The following is a 17,606-nucleotide window of genomic DNA, read 5'->3' on the forward strand; positions in this document are numbered from 1 at the left end:
AATAAACAAGGTTACTTCATTAATTAAGCATGTTTTGGGGTTGTTTAAGTGAAGCTAATGCATTTTTAGCTCAACACATGGATGTAGTGCAAAATGTCACTCGCATTATATACTCTTTCAATTGCTCACTGCTTGTGGTCGGGAGAGAGAAGAAGATACCTTTGCTTTGATACAATGTCAAGAAATGATAGGGTCTAGGGGGGAGGAACGTAGAGCGTACAACAAACATCGTGACAAAGAACTCAAAAACATAGTAGAAGAATGAAGTAATGAACTCTCTCAACTGCTCACTGCCTGTGGTACCTTTGCTTTGATACAATGTCAAGAAATGGTAGGGTCTAGGGGGAGGAACACAGAGTGTACAACAAAGATTGTGACAAAGAACTCAAAAACATAGTAGAAGAATGAAGTAATGAATCATGTTAATGTTTATATAGTGAAGTGATGTTGACCAGTACTGAGATGAGCAGAGTCGAGTCAATGATGTTGATTAGAGCTTGGACATGACTACTCTGTTATGGCTGATCAGGCCACAGCACTTGTGAAGGAATGCTCTATGGAAGGAGTGAAACACAGTTCTTTGCGCCTAGGGATGTTAGAGAAGATGCCAGGTGATGAGATGCCAGATGATGGAGGACAGCAGTAGAGGGAGTGAAGCATAGTTGTTAGCAGGTGTTGGCGACAAAGAAGATGCTGAAATCTCTTCAGAATGATTGCTGCTATATAGGTGAATGTTGGGCAGCCAACTGGAGGAGAGAATCCAAAATTAGCAATAGATCAAAGCCTCCAAATATTAAAATACAGAATGCTGGGTGACTACTGCAGAAGATGCCAGATGAGCTGGACGGCTCTTTGGGAGCAGCAGCAGCTGAAAACGCACGTCTGTCAGCTCTCAAAGACTTCTTGGACAGCAAATATAGATTGGGAGCAAATGTTAGACACCATAGGAAGCAGGGCAGCCTGTCTGCTGAGTACTGGGCAGCTCTAAGCAGGGCGATAGCTGTAAGAACCTTAGAATAGGCTGGAAAACAGCATACAACAGCCAATTGGAGGTTGGTAAGGTTGCCTAAAGCTGGTATATCCTTTGGGACAGGTTGTGACAAGTTGATCAGCCTATGGCAGCTCTTGGTGCAGCCAAATAGTCTAGTGGGGCTAACGAATTGATGACATTTATTTTTAATCATAGTTAAGGAATTGGGCATCATGCGATTTGCTCATGAGTAAGTTACATGTCATGAAGGGGAGAGAGTTTACATAAAACAGGTTTGAGTTCTCCAACACAATATTGAAACATGGCTTCTTAAGTAGCACCTCTTCAAGGATTATTAGATGGTATAAGGATGGATATATGGCACCAAAGATGTTAATGAATGTTATGGCCCAACATTTTGTTTCATGCTAGAGAAGTGTAGATGGAGGAAAATGGCGTCAAAGGACATCAAGTACATTGTATTGAAAATTAAGGATTTGTATTACCATCTTCTGAGGCATCGATACATGAAACAGCTGTTGGGTCCATGTTGTAAGCGTTAGATTGGCTGTAGTGTTAGGTGGGGGGCCTCAGATGGTATAAGGATGGATATATGGCACCAAAGATGTTAATGAATGCCATGTTATAAGTGTTAGATGGTATAAGGATGGATATATGGCACCAAAGATGTTAATGAATGTTATAGCCCAACATTTTGTTTTGTTTCATGCTAGAGAAAGTGTAGATGGAGGAAATGGCGTCAAAGGACATCAAGTACATTGTATTGAAAATTAAGGATTTGTATTACCATCTTCTGAGGCATCGATACATGAAACAGCTGTTGGGTCCATGTTATAAGTGTTAGATTGGCTGTAGTGTTAGGTGGGGGGCCTCAAACAACAGATGACTGCAACTACAACCATAGATGGAGGGGATGGAGCCATGAGACCATCCATCCAACGGTGGTGTCTCCCGGCTCGATTCCCTCAGCAGAGAGAATCCATGTCTCCCTTGTTCACAGCGAGTGCTGTCCATGCCCTACCGTTGACAGATAGAAATATTGTCGTTGCTGCAGAGACGACTGCCTCCGTGGCTACCCCATATGGTGCCACTTGGCCATCGTATCACGCAAGTAGACTGTAGATGGTCGTGGAGTGGCGTGTCGCGTCGTGACGCCATGATCGTGATGACGCTCGTTACGTTTCGAGGTCGTGTCTCACTTGCCTTGTGCGGATAATCGTGGTTGTGTCGTGTTAGCTTAATGGATTTAATTGGTCATATTAATTAAATAGTTGGGTGGATGACTCGGTCCATAATAGCTTTACTTATTTAGCTAATTGGGTAGTCCTTAATGTGTGTGTGTGAGAGAGAGAGAGAGAGAGAGAGAGAGAAGAAGAAGAAGAAGAAAAAGAAGAGGAGCTATTTTTATGTGGTAGGAACAATCCCAAGGTGCCTTTAAGGCATACCCCACAATTCCAACAATTAGTAGAGAGAGGGGGGTTGGTAGTAGTAGTAAAGAATTAATTATCAATTAGTTCCCTTAGTTTAGACAGTTAGCTATCAAAAACTCATTAATTAATAATTAGTTCACTTGTCAATTACTTACCTTTTCATTAAGTAGTTAGTAGTAGTTCATTAGAGTATAGGTAGTTTAGTTAGCAATTACTTACATTTTTATTAAGTAGTTAGTAGTAGTTCTTTAGAGTATAGGTAGTAGAGTTAAATAGCTAGATACACTAACTAGTCTACCTACCCTTCATTATTAATCTAATAGTATGTAAATTAGTTTACTTAGTTAGCTATCAAAATAATTAACTGATTATTAGTTTCTCAATTACTTAATTTATTCTATGTTTTTATCATTTAGTAGTAGTATATCTAATTAGTTACATACTTTTAACAAGTTTAGCTTTACTAACAAGTTAATAGTATAGTGGTTAACAATTAAAATAGTTAATAACTTTTTTTCATTTGACTTTGACTTGTTTAATTCATGTATAGTTAACTTACAATTAGAATGAGTTATAGTTAATTTATTAATTAATTTAGTTTGCTTTGTAGCAATCATTAATTTATATTAACAATCCATATAGTCGTTGCATTTCTTTCATTATCATGATCACAAGCTTCATTGTAACAAAGTTGATTGCAATCTTCATAAGGACAATCTTTGCTAAGGTAAGATTCATTTTTCAAGAATGTGCTTTTTACTACAATCTATGTTTGTGATGTTGAATAGTAAAGGAAAGCAACGAAAAGCTTATATCCTCTCAAAAAGAGTATAGGGAATGGCGCCTTTCCCAATAATTATAAAAAAATCAAGAGACTTGTGTATGCTACTTGTATAGCATGTTCATGTTCTTTTTTGTGTTATTTTTGTGGTTTACAAGTTGGTTTATGATTTATATTTTGCAAGGTACTCTTTATCAAGAGAATATCTCAAACCATGTGTAAGGTTTTCAGTCAAATCTTATTATAACTTCAAGGACTTGTGGATATTGTTCATCTCATGCATAATTTTAAGCACACATTTAATTTGCATTGATATGACTAAAAGGAACTTCAATTTGAGAAGCTTAATATGAATATAAATAATTATAGTTTGATTAGTTTATTGCATACGTTCATTATACTCTAACTATATAGTTAGAGTTTTTTATAGAGATTAATATTCAAAAGCATGTTTAATCATAGATTGGTGCTATTGTCATGAATAGGAATTTTTGTACTAACAAAATACACAATAGTGATGAGCTCTATTTAGATGCCAAATTGCAAGGCCTCATTAAGGTCTTCTAGGGAAAGGAAACTATGACTTCTCGAAAACATTACTAAAATCATGCACAACAAGCTAGTATAGTATCTACAAATTGGAATCATCGTGGCAATCAAAACATGCAAGCATCATCCACATAGTAATGATATTTGTGACCACAAATACATGAGAAATGTGCATCATGTCAAGCAAACAAAGACCAGAACAAGCATGTTGTTGCCACTACATCTTCTAAGGATCATTGACATCTCAATCTCAATTTCTAAAACAATGAGGGTGACCATGAACCAAATGGTGGACTATGAATTGATTCTTGACAAATCCTTTGATATCTTGGAATGATATACCATTCAATCAACCATCTACCAAATGTGATGAGGTCTAGTAGCATTGTTGATGTGTTTACTTTCCATGTAATGCATAATCTGGTAATGCAAAAATATATCACAATAGCATAATGTTTGCATCCAAAGATAGGCTCGTATGTGCTTAACAAGTGAGCAATTAAAAGGATTCTAGCACACAATGAAAACTCATTTGACATAATATTTTAAGCAAAAGATGCAACATGCTATATATAGGTAGTTAGATAACACAATTGAGACCAGCTAACCACAATCATTTCAAAGACCCGATCAACATTAGTTCGCATGCGTTAGCCTATGAAACAATGGTCAGGTTCTAGAAGAATAACAATGTTTAAAACAAACAGCCTACCTACAACAAGCTCATCTTGCTTGGGCATCACCTTAGAGAACCTATTGTTCTTGTTTCTTTTTTCATTCAATCGTGATGCCTAAGACAGTAACATGTATCTTAGTGAGCATATCAAGATGTGCATGTGAATCATGTTCTCTATCGACACTATGCACAAGCATGACTTCCTACTTTTATACTAACTAAAACAAGTTGTCTTGATCTAAACAACATAAGCACAATCTGCTTACAAAAACACATCAATAACATGGCTACATATGTCAACCTCGTTGCAACCATTCGTAAGACTTGTAGGAGCAACACATAGCAAAAAAAATTCAATTATAATCAAGTGTTGCGAAGCATGGATTCAAAGAGAGAGAGGAGAGATTATTAGTATTTTGACAACCTACATGAAAGAAAGATAATTATTCTTGATACGCATGCACATGCTCACACACACATAGGGAGTTGCAGTAACATTTTTTAAGATGCCTCAAAAGTGCATAATAATAGGACAAAATGACACATCAAGATTTTAGTTAGAATCCACTTTGAGGTGTCAATTGCTCAAATAAAAGAACATTAAATTGCTAAAAGACAACCAATACATAATGATTACCTTCATACACATGTATACATTGCTAGTGGTCATTGCTTGGTATTTACCTATCTACATGTGTATGCATTTGTGTGTGCTTTTTGCTCCCTTACCAAGGCATATGTTGGAGACTCATTCACCATATTTATTGTTCGTCTAAAAAGAATAAATGACTCGTCCAATTCTAAGTCTCTACCAATTGTAGAATATTCAAAAATGAAACTTGATACATCCCCCTTTTGTTGCATATGCAAAGAATCTAGGTCATGTATGAGACTCACCTAAGAATGTGTGAATGAGAACCATCATATGCTAACCATTCTTTGCAACCTTTGTTAAAATGCAATATTAATTTGTACATTAATATCAAAAGATATGACGAATGTAATTCTACTTCTTTCATAGGCCTATGTACATACTTCTTTGTAGACAAAGCCTAGCAATAACAATTGTACTCCTACAAAACTTTATTATTATAAATAGGATATCAACTCAACTATAAGATGGTTCTTAGAATATGTTAGGATAGGTGAGCAAGAAGCCTCAAAATAGGTGAATGCCCACTTACATGGATATACACACAAGTGAAATAGCTTCCACATTTAATGTTAATTTAGCATAAAGCACAATACATCATACAATCTTTGGATGTTCATTATTTGACTCAGTCACCTTTTGATCAACTTTTGGTTGCACATGTCTCATGTCAACCTTGTTGAGAATGAGCAAGGGTAGCTATGAATTACCAAACAAATTGGATGACATACAACTTAGGTTCAAAAGCATGACTAAATGTTGGACTAATGACACAAGTAGTGATGCAATTTCTAGAAGAGGTTCAATGTGAACCAAAGTCCACAAACCCCCTAAGAGGTGGACAGAATCAAGGGGTGCATCCCACCATTTAGGGTGTAAGCATATGATTGTGAGGTCTTCAAAAGAGCACTTACTAGCATGTATCAAGCCTATTAAAGGAAGCTAGCATTAATGAGAAAACGTAGTGAGTGCATTGCATCTATCTATCTCTCCTTTTTCTCTCAAGCATGGCTCCTTTCTCCCATGGTCTGCACTAAGCTTGTTATGCACTTGCTCTTTCCAACATGGTATCAAAGCTTGACACATTCTCTCCTCTCTAGGTATCAAACATACTTTTAGCTTCATCCTCCATAGCTAAAACTATAAAATCCATTCTTCTTTCTTCACTCTCAAGCCACACATCCATTCTTCTTTCTCCATGTATCATGTTCTCACTCCAATCCTCTCTATCAATTTCAAGTAGCCATATCCAATAGGACAAACCTTTGATAAAACAATGATATCTTCTAGTATACTCAAACCATTTTCAAAGTTCTATAGGTTTCTTGAAAGCTCTCTTCAATCCCTTAGTTTTACCTTAAAAATAATAAGACACTGTGTGGGTATAGTAGCTACAAAGCAAGATACTCAAATAGGCAACAAATTTGACATGATTTGAGTGGATATGGCAACACTAGGGGTAGGTATTGGATTTTGCCAAACCCTCTTAGGGGAAGGAAGAACATAATATAACCTATCTTCATCCCACTAAGGTAGGGTATATACAATCAGAGGAGCCATATCCAACTTTCTTCAAGGTTGAGTTGTTCTTGACAAAACTTGTTGCTTTATCTTTACATCAAACTCTTGTGAAAATAAGTTTAATTACTAGTGCTAACAAGGAGGAAGCTTACAAGTTGGCATCTTTGATCATTGAAATCTCAATCATCCATTGAAAGAGGTCAAGAACTCATTTATTCAAGAAGCATGAACATGTTTCATTTGGTCATGATATGTGAGTATGATGCTTTGAAATACCAAAAGCAAGCACTATCAAAAAATTAATGCATTTTTATTTGAAGAAAAACACATCAAAAGCATGGTAAATGAAAGCCATGAAAGAAAATTGAGCACATAAGGTCAAGTAACCCACAAGTACAATGAAATGTTGTATTCACTTAGATGATGCCTACAACTTGATTATCTCAAGTCTTGCATCCAACATTGTATGAAACATTCCATCAAGGCCAAGAGCCAGCATCACTTCCATGAGCCTAAATTTGAATACCCCTATTGCATTTTGTATGCCAAAGCCATTGAGCCAAGAAGCCATTGAAGCCATTGGGACTATTGTAATGATCCCATACCTAATCCATGCCAAGAAGCCATTGAGCCAAGGCACTATCTCTCAACAAATCCTTCTCTCTCATGCTTCCAAAACTTTTTGTATCAAAGAAAAAGGAATATGTGTTGATTGCCTTCCAAGTACAAATACAAAGCCTTATCCAAGCAAATATGAACATCAAGATCAAGAAATGTAAGGAGACCAAGAAGATCAACATGAAGTTCGTCACATAAAAAAGCCAAGGCTAAGAGCAAAACAAAGCTAGAGCCAACAAAGAAAAACATGAGAGCAAAGGGAAAAACAAAGCCAAAGCCAAGATAAAAAGCTAGAGCTAGGAGATCAGGGCCAACAAGACAAGGAAACAAGAAGACCAAAGAGTCCAACATCATTAACAACAAGAAGACTAAGGAATCCAATACCAACAACAAAAATGAAGTCTATGAAGATATGGAGAGAAAGTAAGAGTCCAAGTTGCAAGCCAAATGAAACATCTCAACGAACAAAAAGGCATTCAAAAAGAGAACAAAATATCCATTTCATAAGCCCTTGTAATCTTATTCCAAAATGTTATAAGAAGCCAACCACCCAAAAAGGTGGTGTTCTATTTGTCTACCATCCATTGAACTCTAGAGAAGCTATTAAGCTGTGGGTTTGCTTCTATAGCCCTAAGCCAAGATAAAGGAGGAGACAGTTTCTTCAAATAATGTAATTAATCAAAACCACCTATGCTTGAGGGCGGGTGTTAGTGGATGAGAAAGACTAGCTAGGGATTACCACATTAATTGAAGGACAATAGAAGCTCGATCCAAAAACATGGTTATGTGATGTGATTCTAGAAGAGCTTTAGTGTGAAGAATCCACCAAGAGGTGGAGAGAATCAAGGGGTGCATCCACCCATTTAGGGGGTAAGCATGTGATTGTGGGCTAACCCTCGAAGGACTTCAAAGAGCTCTATCCTATATCAAGCCTATTCAAAGGTAACTAACATTAATGAGAAAATGGAATAGCGAGTGCATATCTCTCTCTCTCTCTCTCTCTCTCTCTCTCTCTCTCTCTCTCTCTCTCTCTCTCTCTCTCTCTCTCTCTCTCTCATGCAATTTATCTTCCAACAAACTCCAATGATAAAAGAGATGACCACCTTGGCGCCTACTCTTGTCAAGGAGCCTCCTATTGTAGCCCCTAGCCACCCTCTAGATGGCCATGGTTACTAGCTATGTTAGCCTCAATTACAAGGTGAAAATATGATGGCCTAAACTATGTTAATGCCAATTTGGATGCTTCTGCTTTTGATCATGCAATCTTTACTATAGCCATTTCTACTATTGATGATTGCCACCCACCACCATCATGACCCCCTTCTCAAACTTCTACTCTTATGAGCTAGAGTACTATACTATGTGTAAGTTGTGAAGTGCACATATTTGGAGGCTACACACTAGCTATGATTGTTGTGATCTATTGCTAAACGAAAGCATCCTTATAGTTGTTTGGTTTTAGCATCTCTCTCTACCTTCCCTATGCCTAAGATGTCCTCCTATCATGCATTCCTCTCTACCTATGCTGTTATCCATAGCCCCTTGATTATGTGCTCATATGAAACACCTTCAAAAACCATTCCTCCACACAACAAACATATAATAGCGAAAGAGTCACTAGATTGCAATTACAAATATCCTCCATATTGGAATTGCATGATTAACTATTTGTAACAAAGTCAAGTTACAATAGTAGCTAATGCCATTGGATAAAAGCTTAATGGCATTTTACGTTGCCCAGGGTAGTGATAGGGGCAGCATGGACATAGTCTTGAGGTTAGGACACTAGATTCCAAACTAGCCGTGCATGGAAGAGATTGAAACATGAACGAAAATGACAAAATGCTTGTCCAAGTAATAGGGCCAATTGTAGACTACTCAAAACTATATTTGGTCTTGGCAAAAGGCTGGTCTCACAAAGACAGTTCAGGAACATGGCTAGGTGAAGACTATTTATGTCATATTTGGTCTCGTCAGCAATTTATTAAAGTATGACTAAAAGCCTTGAATAAATAGCTTGACTAGCTCATGACATAGCTTTTTGAATCAATGTTAACCTTAGACTCTGACCAAGATGTGCTGGAGGCCTCATTGACAAAAAACCCACTAAGGGCTATTTAAAATGGTAAACTTCTAAATATGTTCCCAAGAAAAATTATGAGAGAGCATTCTACAATCTATGTTGGTATGGCTACCAATAGACCATTTCAAGTGAGATTGCAGTCTTGGTTTGGATGGGTCATATCAGGGAAAGAAATCATCATTACAAAGTCATTGCCTTGATGGTTTGTAATTGAAAGAACACTCCTTTTCCACCTTGACCAACTCTTGACAATTCAAGGTCATGAGCTTCAACTTTATCTAATTTCAAAAAGATTGTTTTGAGAACAAAAGTGGATACCTCGAAAGTCAAAGCTGGTGTGAATACCTTGTAAAATTCTATAAGCTTTTACAATCGACTAGGAAGCATACATTAATGAGTAGTTAGATTTTGGAGGCCAAGTCAATGTAATCATATATAAGCTAGAAACTCCACCCACACAAAAATGCAGTAAGATCAAAACACTTCTATGTTCTTGGATCTTAACAATCACCATCGCTATCATATGATACACCTTGATGACTATCTTGAAATTTCTTTCATGAATCATATCATATAAATAATCTTCGAAATCGAAATTTCTTCAAAGTGTATTAATATAGTGAAATTTCTTCAACTGTGCACTGAACAATAGCCAGTATTTTCCAACAGACCACAAGCTTCTTTCATGTACACAAAAAGCCAAATACCTAACAGCTTCCTTAGACATTTATTGAATTGAAATTTCTACACCTTCTGGTGTTTGTTATTAGCAAAACTGCAAATGATACAACAGAAAGTGCTGTATTCTTACAAATGGTAGCAGCTCATCCATGCAGCATATTAACCATGATTGGTGTACTAAAATAATGGCTATCAAGAACTTTCCAATCCGCGGGGTTAGACTTAAATCCCCAATAACCGGCTCTCTTATGAATGTAAAAGAGTCAGTCACCTCTGTAATAAATATGTAGCTATCTGAAAGGGCCACTGACCTCTGAATAACATACACATTAGTCCCGTCCTCTAAAGAGGCTTCCTGTTTGAGACCTTCTGCCATGGCAAATCTAATGGTAAGGGAGCATCGTATGACTTGAGTATCTGCTGCTTGGACAATGTCCAATTGCCAACATGATTCACTGAACTTTCACAGTAACAGGTAACAGAGCTGCAGTGCACCTTCGTGAGTCTCAAAATCAGAAAATAGCATGTTGCATATCCTCTCTCTTGCAGAACTCAACAAATTGCCAGGCTATTTACAAGTTTCCAGCCAGTACTCACATTAAATTAGCTATACTTGATGGACCATACTAACTACCCTCCTCCATCGGGTCACTTTTACTTGGAGGAGTTTCCTCTGCCCCTTTATCACCTTGGCTATCTGTACCCTCAGAAGTAGACCCATTTTTCTGCTCTGGCTTTTCTGCTACCTGATCTTCGATGGCTTCTAGAAATGATGAGACAGTAAAGTTATCTGCTTCAGTCATCGCAAACGAGTAAGATATTAGCAACCATTTTGATTGAGAAACATCACAAGAATGAGTGCGACACACTCAAACAAGAAGCCAAGAATCACTTACATTTACTGGAGTCGATTCCAAACTGAGCGAGATCAATTTGACCACTTTCAAGGACCTGATGGAAGGTGAAGTTAGAGAAGTAGAACTCCGGTGATAATCAAACATATTGTTAAGAAGATCATGCATTTCAATAGTTAGCTAGCTTACATGAGTGAAGGCATTCACTTGTTGGTGAAATTGGGGACTCTGCATCAGTTCTACAATGGCTTCACGAGTCCAAGTACCCTTCCATTGAAAACAGACATCATTTGATGCCTCAGCAAAACCAGTAATTCCACTATACACAATGAGCTCAATAAACAGAGCTCAGTAGCAAACCTCAGGCAGAAAGGGGGCCAGTCTCTCTTCCAAATGGCAGTTTTCAAGAAGTGGCACAACGAGCTCAGGTTTCAGTATATCAGTAAGACTTGGCCCTGCAGTAAGTGTAGAAGAAGAAAAGTCACTCCTATTTAGTTTCAAAGTGCCTGGATTTCACAGTAGGAAAGCCCTGCAGTACCTGTTTCGCGAGGCTGCAATGGTCCTTTGAATAACAAATAAAAATGAGCAGCAGAAAACTTCCATTAGTGAGGATTTCTCAAATCTCAAAGCACTATTTTCACACCTTAAGTCCAAGATTACGGATAGGTGAGAGAATGCACCTGAGATTGTTCCCGACGAATTGATGGAGCTAAGTATTCTTTGCAAGTCTTCAAACTGAACTGGCCCTTGAGCAGCTGGCATGTTATTTATACTTCCTAGCATACTGCCATCTTTTGGAAGAACCTCTACCTTGCTTTTTGTCAAACAGAATCAGAAAAGATGAGTCATCCATCAACATATTGAAATCAAAAAACAAACTCCTGTTACTCAGACAGACATTGATGAAAATCTACTTCAGGCCCAAGTGCTAGAGTGCAAAATACCAAACTGTGAATTTTCAACCAAGAAAGCATGTGCGTCAGCAGAAGGGCTAAACATAAGTCTAGACTGCACCCAATATCAAAAAAAGATTGATAAAAGCTACAAAGGATTATCTTGAAAGTCAAACACAGTCAGTGTAGATGTACGATACAATTACTAGTAACCTTTGGAAAAGTATGTCCATGTTGCTAGTACACATTTTGAGTGATTGTCAAAGGCTAAAGTCAGTTTTGTTCAATATGCAAAAAGAGTAATGGATTGCTTTTAAGTTTTGCAAAACAAGATACCATTTATGCATCTTATAACAAAAAGAGTAATCAAAATGCCTTTTAGTTTGCAAAAAAGCTACAATTTATGCATTTGCCTCTTTTGACAAGTGATGAAAACCCTTAGTTACAAGCAAAGGTGAAAGACACAGCTGCACCATGCTTGGGAGAGAGCATAACCAATGCAGCCCCATGTATCTCTCTTTACATTGAGCAACCATTTTGACACACAAGATCAATTTGACCAGGTTACGGGACTTTCTCTGAAAATTCAACTTTACTGCAGTTTTTGGGGGTCTCAAAAAGGTGGCCATGATTGAAAACGTCTGAATTATTTAAACGTACTCCCAATCCTCGCGTGCATAGTGGTCGATTGTAGCATTGGACACACTGACACTTCATTGTAATGTTGTTTTGCACCAGTGGGAGAAGAGGAGACTTGAGCACATTCTGCATTGCACCTTGTTATGCATTCCTTATAATCATTGCTTGTTTCCCCATTCTCTCCTATGTCAAGTTGCCATGCATAAGTTGCTATCATGTTCGTGTTCTTTTGCTACATCGTTCGACCAATTCCAACATGGTACAGATTTTCAAGTTTGTTATCCTAACTTTGCATTTTCTAGTTGTGATCTGTACAAAAGCTACACCTAAGACCTTTGAAGTTAAAAGTTGTGTGATGAGGTGGATATTAGCCTAGATCAGCTTTCAACAAAGACAATTGAAAGTTCTTCAGTCTGAATGTTAGCCCAGATCGGCTTTCAACAGAGAGAACCAGCAGTTATTCCATGATTGCCAGCACAAACAAGGTGAGAGTGATCCTAACTTGCCTATTGTTTGTCTTATGTTGTGCATTCGGCTTTTGTAATTGGTTTGTAGTGAAGGTCTCTCTTCCAATAGTGTTCAATGGGGATGGCAGACCAGTCCCCAAATGGTTGTTAGAAGTGGGTGCGGCAATGGGAGTGTAGAGGACTGCTGTAATAGACTGCAGAACACAAGAGAAAAGAGAAAATTGAAACCAAAGAACATAGGAACACTACAAAGAGAGAACTCATAGATATGCTTGGGAAATGGAATCCACATATCATACAACAATGAGTCACTAGCTGTGTGGGCACTAGCACCCACTCCCTCTCTCCAACAAAACTTGCACTAGGAATCTGCAAGTGGATGATAATGACACTAAGGAGGAGGGAGCCTCAATATATAGGTATAAAATAAGGCCAATAATGCATCAGGTCAGCCAACAATAAAATGCTGGTCAGCCATAAAATAACACCAGAACCCTAAAAAACTAATTGCCAAAAAAATGCCTAAAATAATCTAGTGTGCCCAGCCCACAAATACACTTACACAAACTCACTCACGAGTTGACTAATCTGCTAACACTCCTCAAATCATGGGTGATCTGATACAATACAATGATACAACGATAATGACTCGTAGTCCATACAACAAAGTCCACCAAAATAGGACCATGGATACCTAAGTAGTAAGTGATCAAGCCACTACCTAGGAGCCTCAAAGAGAACCTGATGTCGATGTTGATCATACAAGAACCTGAAAATAGAGAAGAATCATAGCAGCTCTCAATGTCTATCAACAATGCCTTGTTGTAGCATAGATGACCATCCTGTCACCAATGGCTCTGAGCATACGTTATCAAGTAGTTTTGTGTAAATTGAAAACCCCTAGAAAAACCTTAGGTAGATAGGATTTTTGCAGCTTAGTTGTTTGTGTAATCATTTGTTTCGTTGTTTTGTAGCTAGGATTTTTGTGTTTGTCTAGATCAGAAATTGTTATTGTCACTTTACTTGGATCTTTTTGAATGTGAAAACTTGATGGTCTTGGTTGAGATTGGTACTTTTTTTAATAGATTGGAGCAGGAGTTTATTGGTAGCTGTTGGACATCTTGAAACCCGTACATTTTCTTTTTGATACTCTTGCACATCACAAGGATTATGAGTTCACGAGCACGTCACGTAGCACTTGTCTAATACACTGAACTCGGGAGTCATCTCCTAATTTTATCAATTACTTCCATGCCAGGGGTTGGGTTGATGCACATTTTGCACCTTCGTTGAGCACTAGCATGGCATAATTCCCGATACAGCTATATGCAATAAATTTTAAATGCATGCACACTTAAGAGAAGATCTCTCATTGTGCACGCATGAGTTGGGATTTTATCACCTAAATAAAAACTATTAGATGAGTGGGAAAGGTGGTTGGGTGAATTTTGAGGGTCGTAAAGTTGTGAAAAAGATACCTGGTCAACATCATGAGGAGCATATTTTTTTGAGTGAATGTGAGATTTAAAGGGAGGATAGAGCGGAATACAACATTTTTCTTTGTTCAATAATGAGAGGTGAGATTAAGGATCGTATAAGTAATCAAGGAATTGTGTTTGCATTTTGCATAGACATACAAACACATGTAGATAGGCTAGACACTATATTTTTCAATGCATTCATCTTTTCATGTGTAGCATTGCTTGTATGATTGCATAGCATGGATCCAATTTTGCATTTTTTTCTCCAAGTTTTAAATGCGTGACCAAGAGAAAAAGAAGTCTATAAAATGAGAGAAAACAAATAGCTAGGGATCTTCATAATTTGTATTTTTGCCTCTTATGTGAGAAGAGAGGAGGGTCACATACAAGCTTTCAAAGTTTAGAGTGTGTTTGTCGAATTTCCTCAGGCCTAAACCTGAAAGCTTGGTGTATAACCACAATCCCAATGAGGTATGGAGAATCTATGCAGTAATTTTTCGAGCTCACATTTTTAACTTTGTTCGATTTTGTAGATACTCTACATTGTGTGTGTTTTCGGTGTAATTGAAGCTACAAGAGGCATAGTTGTTGTATATTTTGGATAGGTTTTGCTGGTGTTTTGGTTGTTGATTTTCGAAATTTCTCGTTTGATGTAGTATTTAGAAAAAGTCAATCGAATAACCGACACTCCTTGTCATCTCATTTTCGGATTGTGTGAGAGGATTATCTTCACTCACCACTTGTAAAACAACGTGACCAAGGATCCTAAAACCAGCCTTCCTTCTGTGGATGGGTGGTAAATCCCTGATTACAACTTAATTACAGCAACAAACAATTAATGCAAATCTGAAAATATAAATTTACCTGCTGATCTTGGACAATGCACACCCGATTGGCCCCAAAATTGGCGCCCCTTTTGGTATTCCTTTGAATCGGGCACTTAATTGGCCTTCGCTCACTTCATGGACAATGGAAATGCCCCAAATTCAATGGCTGGTTAGTCCTCCACCTGAATTTAGCTAAAATTCACCTTCAGCCCTGAAAAATCCAAGTCTTGGAGCTTCCAATTTCTAGCATGCTTCTCGAGGCTGCTGTTAAACCCTAATTTCTGTTGTGAATTAGAATTTACAATAGAGAAATTTGCAATTTCTCAACCTCCAAGGATCCAAATGTTGAGATCTTCGGAGCAAGGCTGTGAAATGGTTCGGAGGTGAGAGACAAAGCTGTAGAGAGAGAAAATTAAGAGTTTTGTCGCGAAGAATGACTGAAAATCAGTCAAATGCAACTGCTGCCCTGCCACAATACCTTGTAGATGCAAAGAACTAAAGAAAATCAGTCATTTACTGCTGCTGCCTTGTCCCATACCGCCTAATAGATGCTGTCACCTGTTGTTGATTGGTCGGTCTTCTCCTGCCCCTGGCTGCCTCAGAAGATCCTCCAACGGCTGCAAATCAAACCAGTAACATCTCCTCCCTCTCTCTTGCAAGCTGAATCACTAAAAATGCCTCCCCCCGACCTCTAAAGACGTTTTTCAGTCTTGCATGGGCATTTTTAACAAGTGGCAGCCTTCCCAAATGGTTTTTCCAGCATTATCCATAATTAAAAATTTACTTTTCAATCTTTAAATACTGAAAATTAATCTAATATTTATTTTGGTGCCCTGAAAAATAATCTCATAGGCCAACAATTACTACACTATCTTTGACAATCAAATTGGCGTTAGGTACTATTAAACGTCGCTTCTCTAGTGTCACCAACTGACACTTAATGGCCAAATAAATGACCTAGGCCAACAATTGGCATTAGATACCACCAAGTACCTGCGCGGCATAACTTAAAGCAACTTTTGCCTTTGACATCCTGTGATTTTCTCGGGTCTCGAGCTCGTAAATTTATTCTAACCCCAGTTGCACCTCACATGTGCAACATTTACTTAATCATGTGATTAAAATTTAATCCACATATTAAGTGAGATTTCAACGGAACCATGAAACTAGCCTTTCTTCCATGGATGGGTGGTAAATCCCTGATGACAACTTAATTACAGCAACAAACAATTAATGCAAATCTAAAAATATAAATTTACCTACTGATCTTGGACAATGCACACCCGATTGTCCCCAAAATTGGTACCCCTTTTGGTATTCTTTTAGCTTTATTGAAAAAGAAGTTCATTTACAATGGGATTCTCCCGATCCCCTTCGCAATCCAAACTCCCCTTACTGTCCAAAGTGACCAGCAAGTCTTCAATCTATTTTGCCCATTGATTCAAGCATTTAATTGGCCTTCACCCACTTCATGGACGATGGAAATGCCCCAAATTTAATGGCTGGCTAGTCCTCCACCTGAATTTAGGTCAAATTCAACTTCAGTCTTGAAAAATCCAAGTCTTCGAGCTTCCAATTTTTGGCACGCTTCCTAAGGCTGCTGCTAAATCCTAATTTCTGTTGTGAATTAGGATTTACAACAGAGAAAGTTATAATTTCTCAACCTCCAAGGATCCAAATGCTGAGATCTTCGGAGCAAGGCTGTGAAATGGTTCAGAGGTGAGAGAGAAAGCTGTAGAGAGAGAAAATTCAAAGTTTTGTCGTGAAGACTGACTGAAAATCAGTCAAATGCAACTGCTGCCCTGCCACAACACCTTGTAGATGCAAAGAACTGAAGAAAATCAGTCATTTACTGCTGCTGCCCTGTCCCATACCGCCTATAGATGCTGTCACCTGCTGTCGATTGGTCTTCTCCTGCCCCTAGCTGCCTCAAAAGATCCTCCAACGGTTGCAAATCAAACCAATATCATCTCCTCCCTCTCTCTTACAAGCTGAATCACTAAAAATGCCTCTCTCCGACCTCTAAAGACGTTTTTCAGTCTCATGGGCATTTTTAACAAGTAGCAACCTTCCCAAATGGTTTTTCCAGCATTATCCATAACTTAAAAATTAATTTTCAATCTTTGAATACTGAAAATTAATCTAATATTTACTTTGGTGCCTTGAAAAATAATCTGATTGGCCAACAATTAAATTGGTTGGGCATCTTCCATTCCCGAGTGTCTCTACGCTATCTTTGACCATCAAATTGGCGTTAGGTACCATTAAACGCCACTTCTCTAGTGTCACCAACTGACACTTATGGCCAAATCAATGACCTAGGCCAACAACTGGCATTAGATACCACTAAGTACCTGTGCGGCATAACTTAAAGCAACTTTTGCCTTTGACATCTTGTGATTTTCTTGGGTCCCGAGCTCGTAAATTTACTCTAACCCCAATTGCACCTCACATGTGCAACAT

At 38.0% G+C, this 17,606-nt stretch overlaps 1 protein-coding gene across 3 annotated transcripts in view; it reads right to left on the reverse strand.

Moving 5' to 3' along the window:
* Nucleotides 1-10,027: 10,027 nt before the first annotated feature.
* Nucleotides 10,028-17,606, reverse strand: part of RPN13 (regulatory particle non-ATPase 13) — a 43,175-nt gene continuing 35,596 nt past the window's right edge. The window contains exons 8-14 of one of the 3 annotated variants that reach the window (XM_087695943.1): nucleotides 11,517-11,650; nucleotides 11,375-11,398; nucleotides 11,197-11,291; nucleotides 11,026-11,103; nucleotides 10,879-10,933; nucleotides 10,580-10,772; nucleotides 10,028-10,466 (exon numbers count right to left, since the gene is read on the reverse strand). In XM_087695943.1, coding sequence (XP_087552069.1) covers nucleotides 10,609-10,772; nucleotides 10,879-10,933; nucleotides 11,026-11,103; nucleotides 11,197-11,291; nucleotides 11,375-11,398; nucleotides 11,517-11,650 — 550 coding nt within the window. In that variant the 3' untranslated portion in view covers nucleotides 10,028-10,466; nucleotides 10,580-10,608. Of the gene's footprint in view, nucleotides 10,773-10,878; nucleotides 10,934-11,025; nucleotides 11,104-11,196; nucleotides 11,292-11,374; nucleotides 11,399-11,516; nucleotides 11,651-17,606 lie in introns of all 3 variants that reach the window. The other 2 variants (XM_087695942.1, XM_087695941.1) reach the window with 2 other exon arrangements.

This window comes from Lygodium microphyllum, chromosome 16 (assembly GCF_053477565.2).
Source record: "Lygodium microphyllum isolate KBCC chromosome 16, Lygodium_microphyllum_v1.1.10, whole genome shotgun sequence".
Taxonomy (NCBI): domain Eukaryota; kingdom Viridiplantae; phylum Streptophyta; class Polypodiopsida; order Schizaeales; family Lygodiaceae; genus Lygodium; species Lygodium microphyllum.